The following is a 27,101-nucleotide window of genomic DNA, read 5'->3' as shown; positions in this document are numbered from 1 at the left end:
ACCCTTTTATGACTTTGTAAGGTTTCTGAACCTCAAGAAATGGTAGCTAGATAGTTCCATTTTTATCCCTCGTGGCGCTTCTGATGAATTATAAAATCTTATTGACTTATTTGAATCAAAAAATAAACAATTCTGCTTTATTTCAATAAATGAAATGGAACTTTAAAGCTTCTTATATTGCCTATGTATTCCTTTCCTTGGCTAAAATACACCTGCTAGCCTGTTTAACTTAATTTATGCCACAAGCAACAAATCAGGTCAAAACTCTGCAGTTCTGCCACATCCAGTCATCCAGTGGTGACAGTTAAACAACTAACAGAAGGAGGAGGCTCCATGAACATCCTCAATGATGGCAGACCCCAGCACGTGAGTGCAAAAGACAAGGCTAAAGTGTTCGCAACCATCTTCAGCAAGAAGTGCTGAGTGGATGATCTTTCTTGGCCTCCTCCTGAGGTCCCTACCATCACAGATGCCAGACTTCAGCCATTTGATTCACTCCACATGACGTCAAGAAACAGCTGAGTTCACTGGAGACAACAAAGGCTACGGGCCCCGACAACATCCCGGCTATAGTGGTGAAGATCTGTGCTCCAGAACTAACTGCGCCCTTAGCTAAGCTTTTCCAGTACAGCTACAACACTGGCATCTACTTGACAATGCGGGAAAAATGTCCAGCTAATTCCTGTCCACAAAAAGCAGGACAAATCCAATCCAGCCAATTACCTCCTCATCAGCCTACTTCCAATCATCAGCAAAGTAGTCGTCTGCAATCCTTTCAAGCAACACTTACTCATCAATAACCTCACCAATGCTCAGTTTGGTTTCCAGCAGAACCACTTGGCTTCAATGTTCCCTCTAAGCTGCGCGTGTGTGTGGCCACACAGCAATCGGGAAGGTACTGCGCAGGCCACTCATAAGCTGTTCCCTCTTAAAATACCGTGCCTGCAAGAAACATTTATTTAAGAGGGAACATTGCTTGGCTCCAGACCTAATTACCATAGTCCAAACAGGAGTGAATTCCACAAGTGAGGTGAGAGTAATTGTCCTTGAAATCAAGATATTTGACAGAGTGTGGCTCCAAGGAACCTTAGTCGATTGGGATCAGTTTTTGTTGGATTTATGGTCCCTGTTTTGAGGCGGTCAGCTTGTTCCATTTAAGTTTGTCTTGGCGAATTATATATATTGTAACATTTTATTGTAACATTCAGGTACAGAATGGTACTGGGTGTAGCAATTTTTTGATCCATTTGAAACTAATGTTTTTTCTGGTTTCATGCCTTTCCCAGGTGACTACACGGCTGCAAGTGGGCAGGGATTTATCTAGGAAGTATAAACAGGCCTAGGTAACCAGAGCTTTTCCCCTGTCCATTTGTGTGCGCACTTTGGTTGCCACTCCAGACCTGAGCCATTCAGTACTTTTCCACTTTTCCCCCTCTTTCCTTCTCTCTCTCTCTCTCTCTCTCTCTCTCTCTCTCTCTCTCTCCCTGACTGTTCGCCCCTGTCATCATGCCTCCTTTCATCTCTCCTCTCCTCCCTCGGATACTCTGCCCTCCCAAATCCCTACCCTCAGTCCTTCATTACTCTCCGACCTTCCTACTCTCCTGCCGCCATCCTAGTTTTGACTCCCTCCTATATAAGCCTACAGCTTCACTCTGTCTCTCATCAAGGCACTTGTTGCTGCATTCTTACGAGCAGCAAATCCAACTGTCCCACCCTACTCTCTCGCTGACCTTTGTGCCCACTGGGGGCTAATCTTGCCAATCTCCTCCCTGTCCAACTCACCCCCAGCACTGACCCTATGGACACAGACAGTGGGCCAGTCATCACCGACTCCTTCCGCATCTCCCTCCAGCACGTCAGTTTGTCTACGGACAAGGCCCTTCCCATCCATGAGCTTATCGTGGATGATTGCATTGACATCATGGCCCTGAAGGAAACCTGGTTGAAGGGCGATGACCCCTTACCCTTAAATGAAGCCTCCCCTCCTGGCTGTACCTTCCACCACTTGCCCCGCTCAGACTGCCGTGGTGGCGATGTGGCGCTCATCAGAAAATCACACCTTGGCCTGTCCCCATACTCCTCTGGCACTTTCTCTTCCTTTGAGCATCTCGCCCTATTCCACCCCTCTCACCACTCATTTAAAATTCTCGTTCTCTACTGCCCACCCAAGTACCACAACATTTTTATTGCTGATATTTCTTCACTACTTTCCTCCCTCTTCCTCTGCTCAATCACAGCCTCCCCACCACTTTTGATACCCTAGTCCCTGTTAAAACAATTACTCTCTCTCACCCTGGCCGTTCCCCCTGGTACAGCCCTGATCTTCACGACCTTAAGTCTAAGGGATGCAGATTTGAACAGATATGGCGAACAACTGGTTTAGCCATTCACCGCCAGATATGACTGGACTGGTCCTGCTCTCGTCTGCCAAAATAGCTCGTTATTCCAGAATAATTCTGGAAACTTAAAGGTAAACCCCAGTTTCTAATCTCTACTGCAAATCGCCTTTTTAAACCCCTCTCCACAATCTCCACCTTCACCTCCGACAATAAGTGTGAGGAGCTCATGGACTTCTTTGTCTCTAAGATTGAGACCATCTGTTCGGCTGCCTCTGCCTCTGCCCTACCTTCCCCTAGCTCACCGGGCCAAACTTCCTCTAAAGATCCCCCCCAGCCCTGACCTCACATCTTTCTCCAGCTTCTCTACGCTCTCCCCTCATGACCTTTCCGAGCTCATCCTGTCCATGAGACTCACTTCCTGCTCCCTTGACCCTATTCCCACCAAACTGCTGACCACCCAACTTCCTTTTCTGGCTCCCATGTTAGCTGATATTAATAGTTCTCTCTTGGGTGCTGTCCCCCCCTCCCTCAAATGTGCTGTCATCACCCCTCCTGAAAAAAAAACAACCCTTGACCCCTCCGTCCTTGCAAACTTACCACCCCATCTCGAACCTCCCTTTCCTTTCCAAAGTCCTTGAACGTGTTGTCGCCTCCCAAATCTGTGCCCATCTTTCCCACAATTCCACATTTGAATCCGTCCCTACCACAGTACCAAAACGGTTCACATCTAAGTCGCAAATTACATCCTTTGTAACTATGACAAAGGCAAATTATCCCTCCTCCCCTTTCTTGACTTGTCTGCAGCCTTTGACACAGTTGGCCACTCTATCCTTCTCCAACGCCTCTCCACTGTCGTCCAGCTGGGTGGAACTGCACTTCCATTCTTACCTATCTAACTGTAGCCAGAGAATCACCTGCAACGGCTTCTCTTCCTGCCCCCACATCGTTGCCTTTGGTGTTCCCCAAGGATATATCCTTGGCCCCCTCCAATTTCCCATCTACATGTTGCCCCTTGATGACATCATCTGAAAACACAGCGTCAGTTTCCACATGCAGCTGATGACACCCAGTTCTACCTCACTACCACTTCTCTCGACCCCGCCTCCACAGTCTTTAAATTGTCAGACTGCTTGTCCGACATCCAGTTCTGGATGAGCAGAAATTTTCTCCAATTGAATATTGGGAAGACCGAAGCTATCGTTTTCGGTCCCCGCCACAAACTCCGTTCCCTAGCCACTGACTCCATCCCTCTCCCCAACCTCTGTCTGAGGCTGAATCAGGCTGTTTGCAACCTTGGTGTCACATTCGACTCTGAAATTAACTTTTGACCACATATCCGCAGCATAACTAAGACCGCCTATTTCCACCTCGGTAACGTCGCCCATCTCCGCCCTTGCCTCAGCTCATCCACTGCTGAAACCCTCATCCATACTTTAGTTACCTCCAGACTTGACTATTCCACACACTCCTGGCTGGCCTCCCACATTCCTACCCTAAGTAAACTAGAGCTGATCTAAAACTCAACTGCTTGTGTCCTAACTCTCACCAAGTCCCCCTCACCCATCACCCCTGTGCTCGCTGACCTACATTGGCTTCCGGTTAAACAACGCCTTGATTTCAAAATTCTCATCCTTATTTTCACATCCCCTCATTGCCTTTCCCTTCCCTATCTCTGTAATCTCCTCAAACCTCTAATTCTGCCCTTTTGAGCATCCCTGATTATAATCGCTCAACCATTGGTGGCTGTGCCTTCTGTTGCCTCGGTCCCAAGCTCTGGAACTCCCTGCCTAGAACTCTACCTCCCTTTTCCTCCTTCAAGATGCTCGTTAAAACCTATTTCTTTCACCTGTGCTAATTTCTACTCGTGGCTCGGTGTCAAATTGTTTTATCTCCTAATACTCCTGTGAAGCGCCTTGGGACGTTTCACTATGTTAAAGGCGCTATATAATACTTGTTGTTGAAACTCGCTGGAGTCATTCCTGGTGAAAAGGTTGTGATCATTGGAGGCCAATCATTTCAGCCCCAGGACATTGCTGCAAGAGTTCCTCAGAGCAGCGTCCCAAGCTGAACTATCTTCAATTGTTTGATCAATGACCTTTCCTCCATCAGGAGGTCAGAAGTGGGGCTGATTGCTGATGATTGTATAGTGCTCAACTGCATTTGCAATTCCTTAGATATTGAAGCAGTTCATGCCTGCATACAGCAAAGACCTGGACAATATCTTTAGCATTAATTTTCATGAACACAGGATTCTTCAGAACAAATTTCCACTCGCTTGGCAAATTCCCCATTTCTTAATGAGAAAATACCAACACAGTGTGGACTGTGATGGCTAATTAAACTGTCAACTTCAAACATTACATTGACTTATAACATTTTTTTTAAAAAATAACAGCTTTGAAGTTTGGCATTTTACTTAACCAACAAAATCAACATGCCAGCAATCAGCTGTCATCTTGTTAAAAATGTTGAAAATAAAATTCTCATCGAGGCGTTTGGCAGTTATGTGCACAGGGCGAATTTGTTTTTAGGATCAAGATTATTCAACAATGTTAGTTTCTTTTAAGTTTGGTCTCTCAGGTCATCTTTATTATTCTCTTTGCAGCCTGTGCTCTAATTTATTTTGGTCGAAAATTTTCTCCTGTTCTCTCTTCTGAGGTGGTTGACTTCTTGCTAATGTGCTGATTTCCCTCTGGTACCTTGTCCAAGTGATTGTCTTTCACATATGAGCCTTAATAGTGAATCTCAGCAAGTTATTTGAATTTGGGCAACTGTTACATGGTGTCCAAACACTCTCATTGCAGTTTTAATTTGTAATATTGGGAAAAGTTTGTTTGATATGCAGCACTTGCAGATCAGTGTCTGAAAGCTCGCTCCATTTAATTTCACTAAACAACTATACCAATCTTCCACACCTTTGTAGATGGGGGAAATCCATCGCAGAGCACCCTCTAGTGTCCTTTATTAAGCACTGTTATACAATCCAACTCCTGAGTTTTACTTTTAATCTATTCCTTTATAAATATAAGTATTCTCTATGTATAATAAATATGTATAGCCAGATGAACTGTGACAACTGTTTTTACGCAAGATATTTTGTATACATTCCCCCTGTCCCCCACCACCACCAAGGTAGTGAAGTATGGAAGGGGTGTTCAATTACAGGCTATATTTGATCATTTACTATGTATAGTTTTTATCTAGTTGGATGAAGCGAACGCCTTACTGAGGACTGAATCTGAGACGGCAGCGAGACTACGAAAGAATCAAACCGAATTATCAAAGCAATTAGGACAGCTGGAGACTAACAACAGAGAATTGCAAGACAAAAATGCTGCACTGGATAATGCCAAGCTCAAACTTGAAAAGGACTACATAAGTTTACAGTCAGCACTAGAAGCTGAACGAAGAGATCGCTCTCATGGTTCTGAGATTATCAGTGATTTACAAGGTATGATTTTTTTAAAAAGTCTAAAAGCCAACTTCAATTACTATCTCTCATTCTTCTTAAAAAAAAATAACTTGAGAGAACGCTTACCAAATTATTCCGTTACCACATAGAGGACTGAGACAGGTGTGACTTACTTTTCTTTGATTGTACCATATGGCTGAAACTTGAAATTGCTTGAAGGGCACTTGGGGCTTTCAACCGCGCATGTGATATCATCAAGCTTTAAATTAAGATCACATTTATGGGGTACGGTAGCATAGTGGTTATGTTACTGGACTAGTAATCCAGAGGTCTGGGCTAATTATCCAGTAGACGCAAGTTCAAATCCCACTGGCAGCTGGAGAATTTAAATTCAATTCATTAAATAAATCTGGAATAATAAGCTAGGATGACCATTGGTGACCATGAAACTGCCGGATTGTTGTAAAAACTCATCTGGTTCACTGATGTCCTTTAGGGAAGGAAATCTCCTATCCTTACCTAGTCTGGCCTATATGTGACTCCAGACTCACAATGTGGTTGACTCTTAACTGCCCTCTGAAATGGTGGCTCACCACCATGGGCAATAAATGATGGCCTTGCCAGCAACGCCCACGCCCCGGAACAATTTTTTAAAAAAATCACTGTTCTGAAAGTACTGGACCGTAGCTTCCAGATATTTGTTACATATATTTTCAATGATTACAAGGCATTCAATATAGAATGTTTGGTTTTTCCTCCCCAAGATTGTCTCCCCGACTCTTGCAGGGAAACCGTTCCAGAGGTGCTAGCAGAGTTCCAGGACCTTTCCCAAGTATCCATTCTTGTATGAAGCCAAGACAGTTGGTGAAGTTATTCTATAACTATTTCCATTCAAATAAATTACATTCTCAAAATTCTTAAGACTGAAGTTAGCATCAGTGTCCCTTGAACACAAAACTGTTCAGAAATTCACAGTTCATACCACTTTACATCTTCAAACCATGATAGGGCGTCTGTCAAATATTATATTCTATCTGCCTTAAAGTTGGATCAAACTTTTTGTAGGGCTTTTTTCTATACCAGACGTCTAACTGTCCTCTTAATATCATCTATTGTTTTGTTTTTAATCCCAGGTTAACATTCCCCACAGACCCATTTTGACTAACCCATCAGCTGTTTCAACCTATATCGGTTCCCTTTTTAGACATTTCTGTATCATTTGCCATATTTATAGAAAGCTTTGCCCAGGTGAGACTAACCAAAAGGATAGGTTTCCCAAGAATGCTAAGTAAAGGTGTTTAAATTTATTCTTCTCTGCAACTCTACGTTACGTTATCTACCATTCCTTGTTTGGAGGGATGAGCAGGTGACCTGGCCAGTGATTTGTAAGTATCTGTCTATAATCAGTTCAAAGTTCTGTGGAAGTAGAACTGGTAGATTCACATCTTTCCCTCCAGGTTTGTCAGAAAGTGGTTGGCTGTACTGTGCAGCACCTTGAGACAGCTGAGATCAGGACTCCACTGTGTATCAAATTCTAGCAAATGACTTGTTTTGAGCAGCTTGGCTGGTTTGCTGCACATATATATTCATAATAACAAAAACAATGTGCATTTATATAATGCCATTAAAGTAGAAAACCATTCCAAGGCTCTTCAGAAGCAGAATTAGAAAAAAAATAGATACTGAGCCAACAAAGAAGATATTAAGAGGAATGTCCAAAATTTGGTCAAAGAAGTAAGTTGTAAGTAGGGTCTTGAAGGAGGAACAGGAAATGGAGAGGCAGAGGGTTTTAGGGAGGAAATTCCAAAGGGTGGGTCTAAATGGCAGAGGGCATGGCCACTAATGGTACAGGTGCAGCGCCCAAAATCCGGACACTGGGCCGATCCGTGGCGGGGTCATCCAGAAACCGGAAAATGTTACGATATCCGGACTCATCCTGCCTCAGTGACCCGACCGCCTCGGCCCTCGGCAGCCCGGCCTCGCCTCGGCCCTATCTCGCTCCGGCCCTCGCCGGCCCAACTTCGCCCGCTCCAACTTCACCCCAGTCCTCGGTGGCTCGACCTCAGTCCGACTTCACCCTGGCCCCGGCTCCCTCCCTCCCCACGCCTCCCTCCTCCCCCTAATCTCGGCAGGCCGACCTCGGCTGCCCGACCCCACCTACCTCGGCCTAGGCAAAGACGTTCCAAAATCCGGAAATTTCCGGAATGGCCGCAGTCCCATGGGTTCCGGATTTCGGACGCTCAACCTGTAGGGTGAGGGGGGGAGGTTGCACAAGAGAGCAGAGAGGAACAGAGAGTTCTTTCTGATTGTACGGCTGAAGGAGGTTACAGAGATTGGGAGGGGTGAGAACATGAAAGGATTTAAACGTGAGGATGAGAATTTTAAATTGGAGGTATTGGTTGACCGGAAGTCAATGTAGGTCAGCAAAGACAGCAGTGATGGGCAATGTGCCCTCTAATTTCTTTTGGTGTCGCGCGTCCCCTTTAAGAGGCTGTGCCACCCATTCAAAATACCGCATATAAGAAATAGTCGGAAACCATTCGGTCCCTCGAGCCTACGCCACTATTCAATAAGATCATGGCTGATCTGATCATGGGCTCAGCTCCACTTCTCTGACAGCTCCCCATAACCTTTTACTCCCTTATCGTTCAAACATCTGTCTATCTCCGCCTTAAATATATTCAATTACCCAGCCTCCACAGCTCTCTGGGGCAGTGAATTCCACAGATTTACAACCCTCAGAAGAAATTCCTTCTCATCTCAGTTTTAAATGGGCGACCCCTTATTCTGAAACTATAACCCCTAGTTCTAGATTCCCCCATGAGTGGAAACATCCTCTCTGCATCTACCTTGTCGAGCCCCCAATAAGATCACCTCTCATTCTTCTGAACTCCAATGAGTACAAGCCCAGCCTGCTCAACCTTTCTTCATAAGTCAACCCCTTCATCTCAGGAATCAACGGAGTGAACCTTCTCTGAACTGCCTCCAATGCAAGTATATCCTTCCTTAAATATGGAGACCAAATCTGTACACAGTACTTCAGGCCTCACCAATACCCAGTATAGTTGTAGCAGGACTTCTCTGCTTTTATACTCTCTCCCCCTTGCAATAAAGGCCAACATTCCATTTGCCTTCCTGATTACTTGCTGTACCTGCATACTAACTTTTTGTGTTTTATGCGTGTGAGTTGCATAATAACGATTAGGCAGAAGGAAGAAGAACGAACTTGCCTTTATTTAATATAATGTCACATGCTCTGGATGTCTCTTAAGCACTTCACATCCAATGGACTAATTTTTCAAAATGCCATCATTGGCCACCATGTTTTGCTACACAATCTGTGCAGCAGGGTGCTACCAACAGCAAATAAGTTGAATGACCAGTTAATCTGTTTCTCGTGATGCTGGATGAGGGAGGTTGTTGACTAGGACCTCTAAAAAGTGTCACGGAACCTTTAACACCCATCACAACTAGCAGACAGGGCAGCACCTCTGACAGTGTAACACTCCCATCAGTACTACACTGGACGTCAGCCTAGGTTATATGCTCAAGACCTAGGGCTCAATTTTCCCCAGTGATTCGCGCCGGTTTTTTTTGAGTTGACTGTTCTTTTTGGCCTAAGTTTAAAAAAACCAGAGTTTCCCCAATGAATTTGCACTAGTGTAACTCAGTTAGTTACGATTTTTTTAGGTCAGTTCTTTTTTCAGCCAAAGAGGGCGTAACCAGCCACCCATGCCAATTATTGTCATTTATGGAAGTTTGGCCAGCTGAGAGTTACTCCAGTTGTGCTTAGGCCAGCGTATGTGGCCTCTCCAGAAAACCCTTGTGGAGAGTTAAATAAATTGGCGCAAGTAAGGAAATCTGCGCAGCAGGTGCCTGGGGACACACTAAACAATTGAAAAACACATAGCAGCAAATTACCTCGAACCCCACCAGAAGGCTGTCCGGTCCCATTCTAGGTCCCCATTCTCCTGGTCCGGTCCCATTCTCTGTCCCCGGTCGAGAGAGAGAGAAAGAGAGACGGTTATCTGTTTTTCAATTCTTTTAATGTGTTGGGAGCTGGCTGTATGTTTCACTTCGCAGCCTCAGTTCGCAGTGTGTCCCTGGTTACCATGGCAGCCCGATCTTTTTGGCACAGATCAAGGCTCCACCCCCCAAAACTAAAGGACAGGTTAGGCCATGCCAAAATGAAGAAATCCAACGGGGAAGCTTAAAACATTTTTTTTTGCCGTACTGGGGCCCCAGAAAATCAGCCGTAATTCTTCAAGTACGCCAAAAAAAAAACTTTGGGGAAAATTGAGCCCCTAGAGTAAGGCTTGAATCCACAACTGTCTGATTTGGGTAAGAAACAGCAGAAATTAATGCAAAGCCTTCCACTGAGCATTTTTGTAACTCATTGAAAAGCAGTTTTCATTACTATGGCGATCCCAGTTTATAGGTTCATATGTCTTTGGCAAGAACCTTTAATCATAAAATTGTGCACCATGTTTTCAATTAAAATGGAGGAAAGTCCCTAACAAAGGTAGCAAACTAAAAACTACAGACATGGAATCAACAGATCAAGAATAGCATAAATGCTCTAAGTTGTGAAAAGATACTCGGACCAGAAATTGCTTTCATTCAAGGAAAAAATACACTGAGAAGGCACAATGCAGATCTTTAAAATGTTCAGCAATATTGATAGTATAGATATAAGCAGGTTATTTAATGTATCCTTTTTAAACAGAAAAGCAGATGATGAGGGAACAAAATTAACAAACCTGAAATGACAATTTAAATTAGAAGCAATTATTGTTCCCATAGAGTGCTTCTTTCATCTTGTTGGTGCATCAAAATTTATTGAGATTTTACTAATCAAAGTTATTTACAGGTCGGATTTTGTCGCTTGGAGATGAACTGAAAAACAGTAAGAGCTCGCTGGCTAAAACTGAAATGGAGAAAAGGCAGCTACAAGATAAACTAACTGACTTGGAAAAGGTGGGACAGTTTTTATTTTGGAATTAGGTATCTTAATAGTTCACTAAGATATTGACTTATCAGAAACTTTGTATTTATATTGTGCTTTTAATGTAGATGTTTGAATAAGATATGTGACATTTCTAATATATTGTGCATGTATATGCCAATATACGTTGTATATGATTTTATCTGTTGCTCTTACCTGTGTAGTATTGCACCGTAGTAGTTTTCATTTGTACCTTTCTCATGAGCTCGTTTCCTGCATCACCCTTACTTTCTCTAACTTATGTGCAGGAGAAGAATAACATGGAAATAGACATGACGTACAAACAGAAAGTATTACAGCAGCGCGTGGAGCAGGAAGAAGCAGAGCACAAAGCTACCAAGGCACGGCTAGCAGACAAAAATAAGATCTATGAGTCTATAGAAGAAGCAAAATCAGAAGCCATGAAAGGTTAGTTATGAAATAAGGGGTAAGCCATTTAGGACTGAGATGAGGAGAAACGTCTTCACTCAGAGAATTGTGAACCTGTGGAATTCTCTACCACAGAAAGTTGTTGAGGCCAGTTCGTTAGATATATTCAAAAGGGCGTTAGATGTGGCCCTTATGGCTAAAGGGATCAAGGGGTATGGAGAGAAAGCAGGAATGAGGTACTGAAGTTGCATGATCAGCCATGATCATATTGAATGGCCTACTCCTGCACCAGTTTTCTATGTTTCTATGAAATTGCTACGGGAAGTCACTTGTGGTTGAGGCAGTGTAGTTGGCCCCAACTTTTTTGAAGGGCAGATAAAAGTACAGTCCTTCCTTTCTCAGATTGCTCCCACTTGAGACTTGAATTTTCTTCTGAGAAAATTGATATCAGGATTTTTCATTCTATGGGTGTCTTTGATTTTAAGTTTAGTTCTTCAGAGAAAGCCAGCATGAATTTGTGAAAGGTAGATCATGCCTGACTAACCTGATTGAATTTTTTGAGGAGGTGACTAAAGTAGTGGACAGGGGAATATCTATGGATATTATTTATATGGACTTCCAGAAGGCATTTGATAAATACCCACAAAAGAGACTGTACCTAAGGTAGAAGCCCATGGAACTGAGGGCAAATTATTGACTTGGTTGGGAAATTGGCTGAGTGGCAGGAGACGGGCAGTAGGGATAATGGGTAGGTACTCAAGTTGGCAGGATGTGACTAGTGGTGTCCTGCAGGCATCTGTGTTGGGGCCTCAGCTGTTCACAGTATTTATTAACGATTAGATGATGGCATAGGAAGTCATTATCCAAATTTTCCGATGACGCAAAGATAGGTGGCCATGTAGGCAGTGTAAATGACAACATAAAATTACAAAGGGATATCGACCAATTAAGTGAATGGGCAAAACTGTGGTAAATGGATTTTAGTATAGGCAATGTGAGGTAATCCATTTTGGACCTAAAAAGAATAGAACAGGATATTTTCTAAATGATAACCTAAAATCTGTGGAGGTCCAAAGAGACTTGGCGGTCCAGGTACATCGATCATTAAAATGTCATGAACAGATACAGAAAATAATTTAAAAGGCTAATGGAATGCTGGCCTTTATATCTAGATGACTAGGATACAAGAGGGTGATAGAAGTTATACTGCAGCTATATAGAACCCTGGTTAGACCACACCTGGAGCAGTTCTGGGCACCACACCGTAGGAAGGATATATTGGCCTTGGAGGGAATGCAGCACAGGTTTACCTGAATGATACCTGGACTTCAAGGGTTAAGTTATGAGGAGAAATTATACAAATGAGGGTTGTACTCCTTGGAATTAGATGGTTAAGGGGTGATCTGATCGAAGTTTTCAAGATATTAAGGGGAACAAATAGGATAGATCGAGAGAAACTATTTCTGTTGGTTGTAGATTCTAGAACCAGGGGGCATAATCTAAAATTAGAGCCAGACCTTTCAGGAGTGAAATCAGGAAACACTTCTATAGACAAAAGGGTGGTCGAAGTTTGGAACACTCTTCTGCAAATGGCACTGGCTGTCATATGAGGAGAGACTGGATCAACTGGGCCTTTATACATTGGAGTTTAGAAGGATGAGAGGGGATCTAATAGAAACATATAAGATTCTGATGGGACTGGACAGGTTAGATGCGGGAAGAATGTTCTCGATGTTGGGGAAGTCCAGAACCAGGGGACATAGTCTTAGGATAAGGGGTAGGCCATTTAGAACTGAGATGAGGAGAAACTTCTTCACTCCGAGAGATGTTGACCTGTGAAATTCCCTGCCGCAGAGAGTTGTTGATGCCAGTTCATTGGATATATTCAAGAGGGAGTTAGATATGGCCCTTACGGTTAAGGTGATCAAGGGGTATGGAGAGAAAGCAGGAAAGGGGTACTGAAGGAATGATCAGCCATGATCTTATTGAATGATAGCGCAGGCTCAAAGGGCCAAATGGCCTACTCCTGCACTTATTTTCTATGTTTCTATGTTTGGACCTACTGTGTCTCACCCAGCACAATCTTCTCTACCTCAGAACTGAAATTCCTCAAGTGTATATACCTGAGCTGCTGGCTTGAAGGATTAGAATGGGTGATGCAGCAGGCTTGAGGTGCAGGCTTGCTCAATGTGTCTGGGCTCTAACTTTGCTTCCTCTGACACAGTTCGAGAAAGAGAGAGAAACACATTTTTTAAAATACTATCCTTATGAGAACTTTTTAGATAGAGCTTTTCAATAGAATTAATGTGGTTTTGGCTTCAGTGTGTCATCATCATTATCATAGGCAGTCCCTCGGAATCGAGGAGGACTTGCTTCCACTCCCAAAGTGAGTTCTTTGATGGCTGAACAGTCCGATACGAGAGCCACAGACCCTGTTACAGGTGGGACAGACATTCGTCGGGGGAAGGGGTCGGTAGGGCTGGTTTGCCGCGCGCTCCTTCCGCTGCCTGCGCCTGGCCTCTTCATGCTCCAACGAGCTCAACGCCCTCCCGGATGGACTTTCTCCACCTCGGGCGGTCTGCGGCCAGGGTCTCCCAGGTGTCAGTGGTGATGTCGCACTTTAACCAGGGAGGCTTTGAGGGTGTTCTTATAACATTTCCGCTGTCCTCCTTTGGCTCGTTTGCCTTGATAATGAATGAGTGAATAGCAGGAGAAGAAAACCAAAAGGCCTTCTCCTCCCCATCCTCTCCTTATTCCTCCCATGTGACTGTTGTCCCTATTATGTCCTTCTGCAAACGGAAAAAGGACTTGACTAATATTGATTGTCAAGAGGATATGCAGACATACCCTGTGTCAGTTCTAGTTTGGGTCTACCATGTCTCACTCAGTACATTCTCCTCTACTTCAGCGCTGAAATTTCCTGAGGTGGATATACCTAAGCTAGTCTTTAGAGGGTAAGAATGAGTGAAGTCCATAATGGTGTGATTACATTATGCAGCTACATTACATGTAAAAATTTGTTTCATACAAATTAATTTATGGATGCAAGGAAAGGGACACTTTACAGGGGTAGTTTGTTGCTGTGAATTATATCCTGCTGCATAATGGGCATTCATTGTAAACATTCACAATTAGGTGTGAGGCGGAGCGAACTTGTTTTGCCAGGCATGCTTAGTAACACTTCATTAATATAAGGTTATGGTAGGTTATCCTACCTTCCATAACTTGATGACTTTATTAAGCTTTGGCATAGTGCAGCCAGTTCTGCTGAATGGTGCATTCTACCTTTACATCGATGACCACCTCCTCCCATGCATGCTGAGCAGCTCATCTGGGTCCTTGGCATCTTTGTCATGAAGGGGGACCTCCCTTTATGCTGCAATTAATAATTTGATGGTCCCCATCTCAAAAATAGGGTGTCCTATGGTTAGTATGACTGGACAACAGACTGCTGGTGATAGGAGTGGGGGGAATGAACTAGAGATGCAGCCCTAAATAAAGTAGTATGGGAAGATCGGCTGATGGTTTGCTACACATTTCTTAATGGTACAGTATTTCTAGATGACAGTAGCTAATTGAAGAGAACGTCAGCTGAACAATCCAGTCATGTCCAAGACCTGTCCCAATTCTTCCACCCTATAGTCAACAACATCTGCCAAATACCAAATTGAAATTTATGTCGCCTCACATTGCCACTACAGAAACACTTTCTGGCCCAGGAAAGGCGAGGGCCCAGGGGCAGCACGGGCCAGCCCACACTGCAATATGTGTGCGCACTAGGTCCGTGCAGCAGAGCTGGCCTCCAGTCGTCTTGGTTAACCCTTGCCACTGGACCAAGACCGAGCTCTGTCAAGCCCGTGTGGTGGCTGGTGTGCAATGGCCACCAGATGTTTTTAAAAAAAAAATCCACGCACAGGCATCTTCCACCCTTCAATAGGTAGTTCGGGACCTGGAATCTTAGGTCCTTCATTGAAACACCTGTGAACTCATCCCTTTTTGACATGGAAGCAAGTCATTCTCGATACGAGGGACTGCCAATTTTGATGACTGGAAGCAAATATAAAAAAAATATTTTCTTCCTTACTCTTCCCACTATGGACAAAGATAGACTGAACCTTTAAACTGCTGCACCAGGACATGCATTCCTGCTGACAGACTGCTAATTAGGCTGTTTCTGGAAATAATGGTAGTGAATGAATTAATTATGAATTGTCCAATTGGTGGCCCAAGCTGACTATCTACACTGTCATATTTGCTATTATTAAATGGGAATTTTTGCTAATTTAGGCATTTGGTTCATCTCAAAGCAACAATTAAGGTAAACACGCAAACTGAACATTGGAGTGCATATCTTTCTCATAATATCTTGAAAGACAGAACTCATCAAGAAAAGTTAAAACTCTTGACTGAATATATATCCTGTCTAAGCATTTATCACTGTGACCTGGAAAGTCAAAATAAGTCTTTTGATTCTGCATTGATCCTTTTGGGCTTGATCTTCTTCAGAGCTCTCTTCCCCAATTTCTTGAGTGCTTTTGGTAGATCCCTACTTTTTCCCTTTCTGCCTTGAAGCTATTTATTTCTGGTACATGTTATCTTGCTATGTTTTCGGAGGTCTTGATGCTCTCTTCCCAACTAAGTAACTAAAGGAATACCCAGGACAAGGTTTTATAAATGTCAGAATGGGGAAATATTAACTAACCAAGGTGACTGCATGTGGTGCTAAGTATTTGATGGGACAGTGTCTTGCCTTAACCTTCCCCAGCACCCCGCCCCCATTCCTCCCCAAGTTAGACAAGAAATCTTATTTGCATGTCAAAATTTGAACTGCTGGTAGGTAATCTTTGGCAGAAAACAAGGGTGGAATCTACAGATGCACAAGATTGTAATACCATTTTGACACCACGTAAATTATCTGATGTGTTCTCTTAAACTTCTATGCAAGCTTGAATGTTTGCTGTGGCTGTAGCTATAACTTTATATCTTTTAGTTTAAAAAAAGTTACAGTAATTGCAACATTCCATTTATAGTTTTGTCTTGTACACATCTTGCAAGTGATTTATTTCCCCTTTATTTATGTCCTTCAACACACATGCTACATATCAGTCACCACCCAAAGGGAAGCCACAAATTCTATTTCCATGTTTTCACCAGTTTTATTCTTAAACCAGCCACTAAGATAGTGAAAGTTGACTTGATTGCCTTTTCTTTCCTCTTTACCTTGGAAGAAATGATGCTGCCCTCCCCCTAGCACCAGTATAGGGCAGCTTTCTTGAAACCTTGAAACTCTATGGGGGAAAAAAAATCTCAGAACCCACGTCCTGCCACTGCATGGGGTACACAAATATAATGTATTTAACTTGTTCTAATGACTTTCTTCGAAATTGCTTTTCTAACAGAAATGGAAAAGAAACTACAGGAAGAGAGAAGTTCAAAGCAAAAAGTTGAAAACCGTCTCCTAGAAGCTGAAAAGCAGCGTTCAATGTTAGACTGTGATATTAAACAAGCACAGCAAAAAATAGAAGAATTACTCGGGCAAAAGGAGAAATTAACTGAGGAGGTGAGTGTCACTACTTAATGGTGCTTAACAACGGAAGTGATTCAATTTGTTTAACTGAACCTGTACATCAGTGCTGGAATCACAGCGTGCACAGTTTCTCATTGATACACTCATTCTAATATCAACTTTATATAAATATTTGGAGAATGTTTGATTCTGCCGTATGGATGGCTAATGTGATTCTGCTGAACACTGATTAATTCATCCACTGCACAGTTTGGAAGGGGTGGAAATCATAAATGATTGCATTGTACTCAAATATTGGTTCTAAAAGTGTGGTATAAAATCTAATAAAATTTTCTTTTGCAGGTTAAAAACTTGTCGTTGAAGATAGAACAGGAGTCGCAAAAACGTAGTTTAACTCAGAATGACTTGAAGATGCAAACACAACAAGTCAATTCATTGAAAATGTCAGAGAAACAGCTGAAGCAGGAGATAAATCACTTGTTGGAGACTAAACTGAGCCTGGAAAAGCAGATAGGAGAGCTGCGAAAGTATGTCTTACCTTCAGCAATGCATTTTTTCTCTCTCTCTTCCATGTTAATAGCAAAGACTTTTGGTTGAGAAACCAGCAACGTAACAGGTTACAAAGCTCCCAGCTTTTCAGGTTTGAGTTGGACAAATGCTACAAGTATACAAGATGCAGATCAACAAACTATATCTGTGAGGTATTGACAGTTGTGTCCTATCACCTGATAATGTTATACATTACCAGTTTGTCCTTCCACCTCTGGATCTGTGAGTGATGAATGCAGTAGCTGAATCTGTCACTTTTCAGCACACTGCTAGAAAAATTAGGAGACACTACATGATGCTGTTTTCTTAACTCATCTAAGTGGTGACACAAATGGGATACAGACATGCTATTTTCAGCCAAATTCTTTCAATCAAAAAAAAAGCAATGTTGTCAGATTTCCGGGGAATCATAATGTTCTACGAAGATTATCAGTGAGGCATGCAACTACTTCATTCTAGAAATGGCAAGGTGGAAAGTATGGAAGAAACTGTGGCCATGTAGAATCTAAGAAACAAACCTGTTTACTTTAGCACAAAAATGCATGATGGGAATTTTGCCAAACTTAAGTACATCCGGCACAATTTTTTTTTCTCAAAAATCGATTCCTTTAAATCCCAGTAAGAAGTGTTGTCTTATAACTAATTCCCTGTCATCCTTGGTTCTTTTTGTTTCCAAACTGATTGTTCAATGAGTACTGAACTGTTTTTCTGTAAATATTCTGAACTTGAACTTAAGTTATTATCTCAGTGACTGCACTCTTCATTCTTTATCGTCAACATAATTCAGAGTATTCTGTTTGAGTACCACTGAAATAAATTAATAATGCTCTGATATTTTTGGATTTACATTAAGCATCTCTTGTAACTATATAATTCCACTCGTGGGCATCTGCCTTTAGCTAATTTTGTTTCACTCTCTTGCCAATTTGCATCATGAGCTAATTAATGAAAGATTAGATTTGTTTTTATTTATGATGCTTTTACTATTTTGTCTACTCTGGGAGATCCACTAACTATATTAACTGTATAATACTTTCAGATTATTCGCTTGTTCATCATTAGTATAATAAAGTTGATTCATATTTTCAACTTTAATCGAGGTCTAATGTGACGCTCTTTTGCTTCTGACGACTTAACTGAGAGGTATAAAGTAGTCTAGTACTTAACTGCAATGAGCAAACAGGGTTTCTTGGCCCCAAGTTTCCACATGATTTGCTCCTGATTTTTAGGAGCAACTGGTGTAGAACGGAGTATCTTAGAAATCGGAATTCTCAACATTTAGTTTCCTCCAGTTCTAGTCAGGTAGAACAGTTTCACTTTGGAACAGAATTTTTTTTTTCAAAAGGTGGCGTGTCCGGCCACTGACGCCTGATTTCAAAGTTTCCACAGTGAAAACGTACTCCAAACTAACTTAGAATGGAGTAAGTGAAGATTTTTGTACGCTTGAAAAAACCTTGTCTACACTTTAAAAAATCAGGCGCAGGTTACAAATTAGTCATAGGGAACGAGGTGGAGGGGGGAGGGGGGGAAGGGAAGTCATTAAATTCTACAATCAATCCTTAGTTATACTTATACAAATATTATACAAATAAATCCAACCTGAATAAAAATTTATAAGCAAAGAAAAGATTAAATAAACCATGTTCCTACCTGTGTGAAAGTGCTTCAGGCAGGCCTTTCAGGCAGCGGTGTGGCGTCAGTGTCTCGACGGCAGCGGCAGCAAGCAGCCTTCGAGCTGAGCTGCAGTGCTTGAGGCAGGCCTTTCATGTTGGAGACAGGCAGCGGTGTGGCGTCAGTGTCTCGTCTCGACAGCAGCGGCAGGAAGCAAGCAGCCTTTGAGCTGAGCTGTGGTGCTTGAGGCAGGCCTTCTTTCCCCGCGAAGATGCAGCACCCGGACGGACTTGAGGCCATTCGGCCATGGGATTGCAGCTGCGTCAGTGGCTGGCCGGGAGCCGAAGAATGAACACAGGACACATGCAGCTGCAGATTTAAAATTCTTTAGGCCGTTCGGCCACGTTTATAGGGAGGCGTCAGTGGCTCGAAGGCAACCGAAGAATCAGGAGCGGATGTGAGGCCATTCGGCCATGGGATTGCAGCGGCGTCAGTGGCTGGTCGGGAGCCGAAGAAAGAACAGCAGCAGCCTTCGAGCTGTGAGGGGGACTGACTGAGGCCATTTGGACAGGGAGAGGCAGCCACATCGACATCTTTATATTTAAATTTGCAGAATGGGTGCTGCATTGTCAACACCACATATTATGCAATGATTTGCTTCCTCATGCAAGAAATTCTTTGTTCTTGGTGGACGTTGATCCATTGCAAAGTTGAATTGCCACTTTTATTTCTCCAAACACACAGTCCTTAATTTGCAGGCACCGGTTCTGCAAGTTTAGCAGTGAAAAGCTGAACTCACTGATTTCAGCAGGTGATTTATTCAGCAGTACTGCTAAAAGCACTCCCTCACACACAGAAATATCAAGAAAATTAAAATACAAGCCTTTTCAGGGGTCCAAGAAACAAATCTCTACTTTTTCTGCAGTACTTTTAAAAATGGCCGAGTGCCAATGTTTACTTCAGACTGCACATGCGCGAACGCTCCAACGCGCACGCGCAGGGTTGCCAGCACCAAGAAGCCTCATTTCAATTGTACCCGCCCCCTCCTACTTACAAAATCGGCGCGAGTGGTAGGCTCCGCCCCCTGTGCGCCGCGCCAAGCAGACATCGAGCTCCAAGGAGCTCGAGAATACCGCACTTTTTTTTCGGCGCGAAAAACAGGTGCCCAGCTCTGAGGTGCGCCTTTTTCGCCGCGTGTGGAAACTTGGGGCCATAGTTTGTTGGTTTAGCTAGATGCAATATCAGGGTTTATATTGTTCTCAAGGCAAGGGTGGGCACTCTTAAAGGTCATGGAGAGTTAGGACTTGACCACGAGCTTAAAAGGTGTTAAACACCGAAAAACAAAGTAAGGATCTTTTCTCTTGTATTAATTCTTAACAATTTATCTCCACCAGTTTTATTCATAAAATTGCTTCGATGGACTTGAAATTTTAACTTTTCCAATGTGTGCTACTTTTTGCAGTTACACCTTGATCCTTGTTTAGTCATTCCTGTACAAATTTGGTTGATACTGAATATTCTCTTCATTTTGTTCCATTTCAGCATCCAAAGTAGCTAGCTCACCCCAAGGGCCTGATTCATTTATGGATCACTTGAAATTGTTATCTTGCATGCTCGAGTTATCTTCTTGTGTACACGATCTAATTCTGACATGTATTTGCTTGCAGCTAATTTGCCAACTTTTGTATACTTGAATCTGGAGGCGGGAAATAAAACTTGAAAACCAGAAGGCCAAAGTAGCACTAATACCACACCTGTGCCTAGTGTATGCAGAAATTAAATAGATGGGAAAGAATTGTTGGCTTAAAAAGTATAGCTTCCACCTACAAAGATCCTGCCTACCCTAACCCTTGATCATCCTTATACCTATATCATCCTTATACCTAATGCTGCTCCGCACAGCTTATACTTCTATTATAGTCGAGGTTTTAAAAAAAAAATGTGATTCAGAATGATAGCTTGAAAACAACAGGGTGAAGGAAGCTTTTCAGTGGTGTGAAGTTCCTTTTTTAAAAAAAAAAATTGGTGTCCCTCAGTGTTTCTTTCCTGTGAGATGACAGCAGTCCCTGTTTGTATGTGAGATTGGTAATATAACACTTGTAAATATCTTCTGGCTGGAAGGCAATAGTTTTCTTTTTTTTTTAAATATATTTACGCAGATTGGGAAGGCAGGCCTATATTCTGAATGTACCACCTCCTCCCTCCAGTGAACATTCAGCCTGAACACAATCACATTTTGGCAAAGCCTTTTAAACTTTGGGCATGTACTTGTACTGTGTATCAATGTCAAAATTAAAGGCCTGGTTGCCAAACTTTAATTGGTGTGCTGACTTTCATATGTTTAATCTGCAAATACCTTCTGAACACATTGTACAATGATTGAATCTATGTTTTTTATTTTTGTTTACTGGCAGGAAAAGAAAGGAAAAATTTTTAGGGGAGGGGGAAACTCAGTTGGTTGCCTGTTGGAACAAACATTCTTTCCAGTGTTCCTGTGGTAAAAGTGTAATTAGCTTTGAAAAAAACTAGATCAAGCCCTGTGCTCCAGAAGCACAGAAAATCAGTGGGTTTTTCTGTGACTTGGGTTGCAGGTTTTTTTAAATTGCCAACTAAAGTTTACAAGTTGGAAGAAAAGTAAGGTAATTTCTAGCGTGTATATTTGTAATTCTTCAATTTGTAAAGTAATTTTTCTCTCATTTTTGTCCACTATTGCAGAGAGCGCCAGGATGCTGATGGTCAGATGAAAGAGCTTCAGGACCAGCTGGAGGCAGAGCAGTATTTTTCAGTATGTTCTCCACTTTTGAGTTCACAGTGCAGAAAGCTTGACAAGATTTTGCTATGTGCATGTTTTAATTTTCAATCATTTGCATTGCCCTACTACTAAAAGTATGAATAACAGATGAAAAGGTACAAACGAGGAAACTACTCTTGTTTGCAATTAGCCCTGCAAATGAAGAGCAGCTGTATCTATTGTCTGAGCAAAAGGAAAAAGCATCTTAATTAGCAGGAATCCATTAATGAAATTTTAAACTTTGGGCAAATATTACTTTGCAAATGAGAAAATAAACAAATTGAGCCTATTATTAGAGGTGTGTGTGAGTATATCATACTGTGATACCTTTTTGTCTCAAAATATTGATGACCAATTACATATCAAATTAAAAACGATTTTTGAGTTTATCTTATCCCCTCCGTGCTTTGATGTAATTCATTGAAATTGTAATAAAATTTAACGGTAAAGTAAATCTTTAATTGGTCAACTTCTAATTTATATACTAAAGTGCATTAGAAGCTTATTTTGTGAAGATCATTTAGTTTACTGGGAAATATTTGAGTTCATCATCAATAATAAAACGCAGTTTTTCTCTGTCCTGATATCTGCGCATGCGCACTACCACCGAGGCCTGATCACACACGCGCAGTACTCTACAGTTGTAGTTGCCATGCAGTGCGAGCCACGCTTTCCTCCGCTCCGTGGGAGAAGGCCCTGGAGAAGATTGGATCGAGAGGGGGCCGAGAGATTGGAGGGAGAGACAGGGAAGAGGGGGGTGGGGAGACAGGGGAGGGGATGGGGGGGGGGGGGGAGATCGGGAGAGGAGGGGCAGATCGGAAGAGGAAGAGAAGTGGGGGGGGAGATCGGGGTGAGATCAGGGGAGGGAGAGAGAGAGAGAGAGGGAGGTACAAAGGGGAGAGATTGGAGGGGGATCAATGGGGGAGGATCAGAGGAAGTGAGGAGAGAGATCGGAGGGGGGGAATCGGAGGAGGTCAGGAGCACAGTGGATGGGTGGGGTGGGGGGGGTGCGTAAAGAGTACGGAGAGCACAGTGGGGATGGCGGAAGAACGTGATCCAGGTCTAAAGGTGGGTGGGTTGGGGTTGAGAGCGAAAACATGATACAGATGGTAAGACTGGGCAAAATCCAGAAATCACGACATTCACTATTCACTTGATAACCCAATAAACCTGTTAACAATCCGTGACCCCCGCACAATGCCCCATCTATGTCGGGGAGTGAGGGGGCTGGGGTGTGTCGATCAGGAGGTTGGTGGGTGGGGGGAGTCGGTCAGAAACTTGGGCGGTGGGTGCGTGGAGGGGAGGAGGTCAGGAACTTGGGTTGGGGTTGAGTAGGTTAGGAACTTAGGGTTGGGGGGGGGGGTGAGTAGGTCAGGAACTTGGGCAGGGGGCTGGAGGGCAAAATTTGCATTTCTATTTCTAGACCTGTTTTTACACATGGCCAGCTTTATGTAGCATTTTCCAGAGTGAAAAGTTTTGATTCTGTTCAAGTCTTTGGTGAAAGAATAACTAGAAATCCTGTATTTAAAGAAGTACTGTTGCAATAAAGATACTAATTTGACCACACATATTTTGCGGGTCTCTGCTAGTTAAACAATGAAAGCATAAACAAATATGAGTAGAGAATGGACTTCTAAATTCCAGTAGTATCTAATTTAAAGAAAAATATCTGAACCACAGGAATTTTGGATATTTGGGTATTTTGAATGTTGACGTCTCAAATTTTGAAATAATGCTGTGCCAGAAGGGAGGAGGCAAGTTGAAGAATTAAGAGAGAACTCCAATGTATTTCCAATAAGCATGGCTTTATGTAACTGGTAGTTCCAATTAAACTTTTGTTGTACTTTTGTCACATAATGGCAGAAGTACAGTTATTTAAGAATGTACAATACTGATTTATTTTTATGTGTAAATTATAGTCTGCTGTTTACATTTTTTTCTGCTTTTAAATTCTATAGACTTTGTATAAGACTCAAGTAAGGGAGCTGAAGGAAGAGTGTGAGGAGAAAAGCAAGCTTTGTAAGGATTTGCAGCAAAAAATGCAGGAGCTGCAGGATGAAAGGTAGGAACTCCAGTTCACTGAAACAATCTTGTTTACTTTACTATGATCAAAAAATTTACCTACATTGAACTTCTGGCATTTGAATAATAATTCTTAATCTTCAATATAAAAAGAGTTCAAAACTTGATCAAGGCCCTGACTTACCAGGTAATATATTTATTATATATTTAGCACCGATGATTTGGGTGAAAGAATAAAAGACGAGAAAATAAAATCTAGTCAATATTATATTTTGTGGAAAGAGGATTGCTTATCTATGAAAGTGGTAGTCTAGTTTTTAAATAGTCTATACTAATCAGTCTTGTTTGTTGAAGTCATATTCTGAGAAGTCCTAAATTGCTAAGAATGGAGGTCTAATTGTGTTGTGTTGCTTTGTGTAAGTATCAAACTTGCAGAAAGGAATGTGCTGATTGAACTGAATTTCATTCTGTGCAGAGATTCTTTGGCAGCACAGCTTGAGATTACACTAACAAAGGCAGACTCCGAGCAGCTTGCACGCTCGATTGCAGAGGAACAGTATTCTGACCTGGAGAAAGAAAAAATTATGAAGGAGCTAGAAATTAAAGAGATGATGGCAAGGCACAAGCAGGAGCTGGCTGAAAAGGATGCTACTATTGCATCTGTGAGTAAACCTTTGATGATACATTTTTTGTCATGCATAATAATCAAAATATGTGAATAGAAGAGTTGAAAATAAACATCACAAATGGCAACACTAAAATCTTCTTGTTTTACCCAAAGCACCGCTTCAATCCTTTATATATTTATTCAACAACGGAGTGCATCTTGTGCATTGTAGGTAATAAGTGTCACCAAGCAGGGACGAGGCATTTTGGCCCTGATATTTACAGGGAGATGGTGGGGGAGGGGGCAGGCACGGGGGGGAAGATAGCGGGACGGCAGTTTAGCGGTCGAGAAACCCGGAAGAACGGGTTTCCCTTGGGTCCTGCCAAATTTAATGGCAGGACCTGATCACCATTTTTGGATCTGTTTCCCGACCGCAGCCAGCCAGCCCAAAGAAATTGGGTGATGGGAGAAAATCGTGGGGGCCCAGAGAGATGGTGAGTAGTGTAGGGGGCCCATGGAGGAGATCAGGGGAAGGTGTGGAGGAGATTGTCGGAATGGAGGACATTAGATTGACTGGGTGGAAGGGGGATAATCTGATTGCTGGGGACGTTAATAAGGTAGATTGGTGGGCTGTGGGGGGAAGCACTCCTGTTCCTCCTGACCCATAATCAGTGCTGTCAAGGCACTTGCCTGTTCCATGCCTCCCTTCAGCTGTCTGGTTTCTTGAGGCTCGGGAAACCCAGCCGGCCAGTGTCAAAGCTGGATGAGAGATAAAATCTTTGACATGCAGAGTTTCACATTGCCCCCTGTGTCTCTGTTTAAAACCGCAACTTCTCTAATGCACATTTATATCAGCATCTTTGTTGGTCTAAAGCACTAGTTTCCATATATATTTGTGGAATTGGAGTGGTTCTCGGTGCAAGTGAAAATCTGAACTGGTGGATTGGTGAGGGGAAATAATTTTTGCCAAAAACTATTAATACAACTGCCAAGATAGAGCAAGTTTAAGCAAATTATACTTTTGTATAATTTGGAAATGGTTTTGATTTAAATATTTTAATTTTCTATTTAGCTGGAGGAGACTAATAGAACGCTGACTGCTGATGTAGCAAATCTTGCAAGTGAGAAGGAGGAACTGAACAACAAAGTGAAGGAGCTTCAGGACCGTGAGTACAAACTAAAATTCTAAATAAAACATAGATGTATCATAATTCCTTTGTGCACTCTCAACCCAGTTTTCAGTAAACTATTCGATTTGACATTACTGGAAACACTTACATTTATATAGCACCTTATATCCTCAGGATATCCTAAAGCACTTCACAACCAACAAATTACTTTTTGAAAAGTAGTCACTTATGTAAGCAAAAGGGGCAATTTCACAGAGAGGCAATAATAATGCCCAGTGTTGGAAAAGTTTTTATTTTATGCATGTTATAAATGATGTAGCAAGATTTTTATCCTGCATGCAGTACCTGAGGTGCCGTCTTTCAGATGAAATGTTAAACCGAGGTTCCGTCTGTCCTCTCAGATGGATGTAAAAGATCCCATGGTACTATTTTGAAAAAGAATGCAGGGTAGTTCTCCTCTTTGCTTTGGCCAATATTTATCTCTTAACCGATACCTAAAAACAGATTACCTGGTCATTATCTCGTTGCTGTTTGTGGAGCCTTGCTGCCGCATTTCCTACATTATAACAGTGACTACTCTTCAAAAGTACTTCATTGGCTGTAAAGTGCTTTAGGATGTCCTGAGGTCGTGAAAGACGCCATATAGATGCAAGTCTTTATTTTTTTTTTCTTTTACTGACAATTAAAGCAATATCAAGCTTATACTTTAATCCTTTGTGTGCAAATCTGCGCGTTATTGCACTTCCTACTTGCATCTGACCTCGCCCAAATTTTCTTTCCTACACTACATGCAAATCTGATTACACCAATTATGCAATTGTAGTATCTGGTCATAACTATTACTCTTACCTTCGCCAAGAAGAAATTGTGCTGAAAGTAGCACTACAATCTCTTTCCGGTGCAGCTGGCAGTAGCTGAGCACCAATTAAGCGGTGACTTTAGAATGCTCATGCATAGCTTAAATAATCTTGTCAAGCAATTTTTGAAAGTATGTATAGACCTGTAATTGGTAAGTAATAAATTGTAATCTGAAATGAAAAAATATTTCTTGAAAAGTCACATTAAAGGTTAAAACTGTATATAGTTTTTAAATTGCTGAATTATGTTCATAGCTCCTCAAGCTGCATGGAAAACATTTCCAGGGGTACAATTGAAGTTTACCATCTCAATTTTAAGTTGTAAAATGTTTTATTTCTCAAGTTGTAATTTCTATATTATCTATTTTTATATCAAAATATTTGATAAGATGTGTAGCATTTCTCTAGGGAAGCCATTTTGTACCTGCCAAATTGAAATCTCAGGCTTATGCATCAATTATCATGATTTAGTTTGGTATTTTTTACCAAATAAATCTGTGAAGGCCTGGTGCTCAAACTCAGCATGTTAGAATCTTGAATGGTTTTGTCTTTTGTTTCAGAGGTTCACAAGCTGAAAGAAGAGGATGAGAATATAATCAATATAAAAATACAATTTGACAAACAGCTGTTGAGTGAGAGGACACTCAAAACACAGGTAACACAGTGGAATCATATCTTAATTGTTAACAGTGGGTTCCTGGCATGTCACTGTAGTGCATCCAAGAAGCACATACTCAAATTTGTTCAAACAATATTTTTAACTGGGCACTGGCTTTTTCTGTCAATAAAATTATGTGACTGTCAGCACTCTTCATGGATATTCTTAATTTGGCTTTATTGCTGAGATGTACCGGCATGATCACTGTACAATTCCCTAGATTT

At 42.1% G+C, this 27,101-nt stretch overlaps 1 protein-coding gene across 7 annotated transcripts in view; it reads left to right on the top strand.

Annotated features, from left to right (window-relative positions):
* LOC139267144 (rho-associated protein kinase 2-like) overlaps window positions 1-27,101 on the top strand; it is a 289,307-nt gene that overhangs the window by 215,750 nt on the left and 46,456 nt on the right. For all 7 annotated transcript variants that reach the window (XM_070885001.1, XM_070884998.1, XM_070884995.1 and 4 more), the window contains exons 15-24: window positions 5,544-5,790; window positions 10,622-10,728; window positions 11,005-11,164; window positions 16,525-16,685; window positions 16,995-17,179; window positions 21,528-21,597; window positions 23,562-23,665; window positions 24,101-24,287; window positions 25,305-25,398; window positions 26,780-26,874. In XM_070885001.1, the coding sequence (XP_070741102.1) occupies window positions 5,544-5,790; window positions 10,622-10,728; window positions 11,005-11,164; window positions 16,525-16,685; window positions 16,995-17,179; window positions 21,528-21,597; window positions 23,562-23,665; window positions 24,101-24,287; window positions 25,305-25,398; window positions 26,780-26,874 (1,410 nt within the window). The remainder of the gene's footprint in view (window positions 1-5,543; window positions 5,791-10,621; window positions 10,729-11,004; window positions 11,165-16,524; window positions 16,686-16,994; window positions 17,180-21,527; window positions 21,598-23,561; window positions 23,666-24,100; window positions 24,288-25,304; window positions 25,399-26,779; window positions 26,875-27,101) is intronic.

This window comes from Pristiophorus japonicus, chromosome 7 (genome assembly GCF_044704955.1).
Source record: "Pristiophorus japonicus isolate sPriJap1 chromosome 7, sPriJap1.hap1, whole genome shotgun sequence".
NCBI lineage: Eukaryota > Metazoa > Chordata > Chondrichthyes > Pristiophoridae > Pristiophorus > Pristiophorus japonicus.
This window is presented reverse-complemented; position numbering and strand designations above follow the sequence as displayed.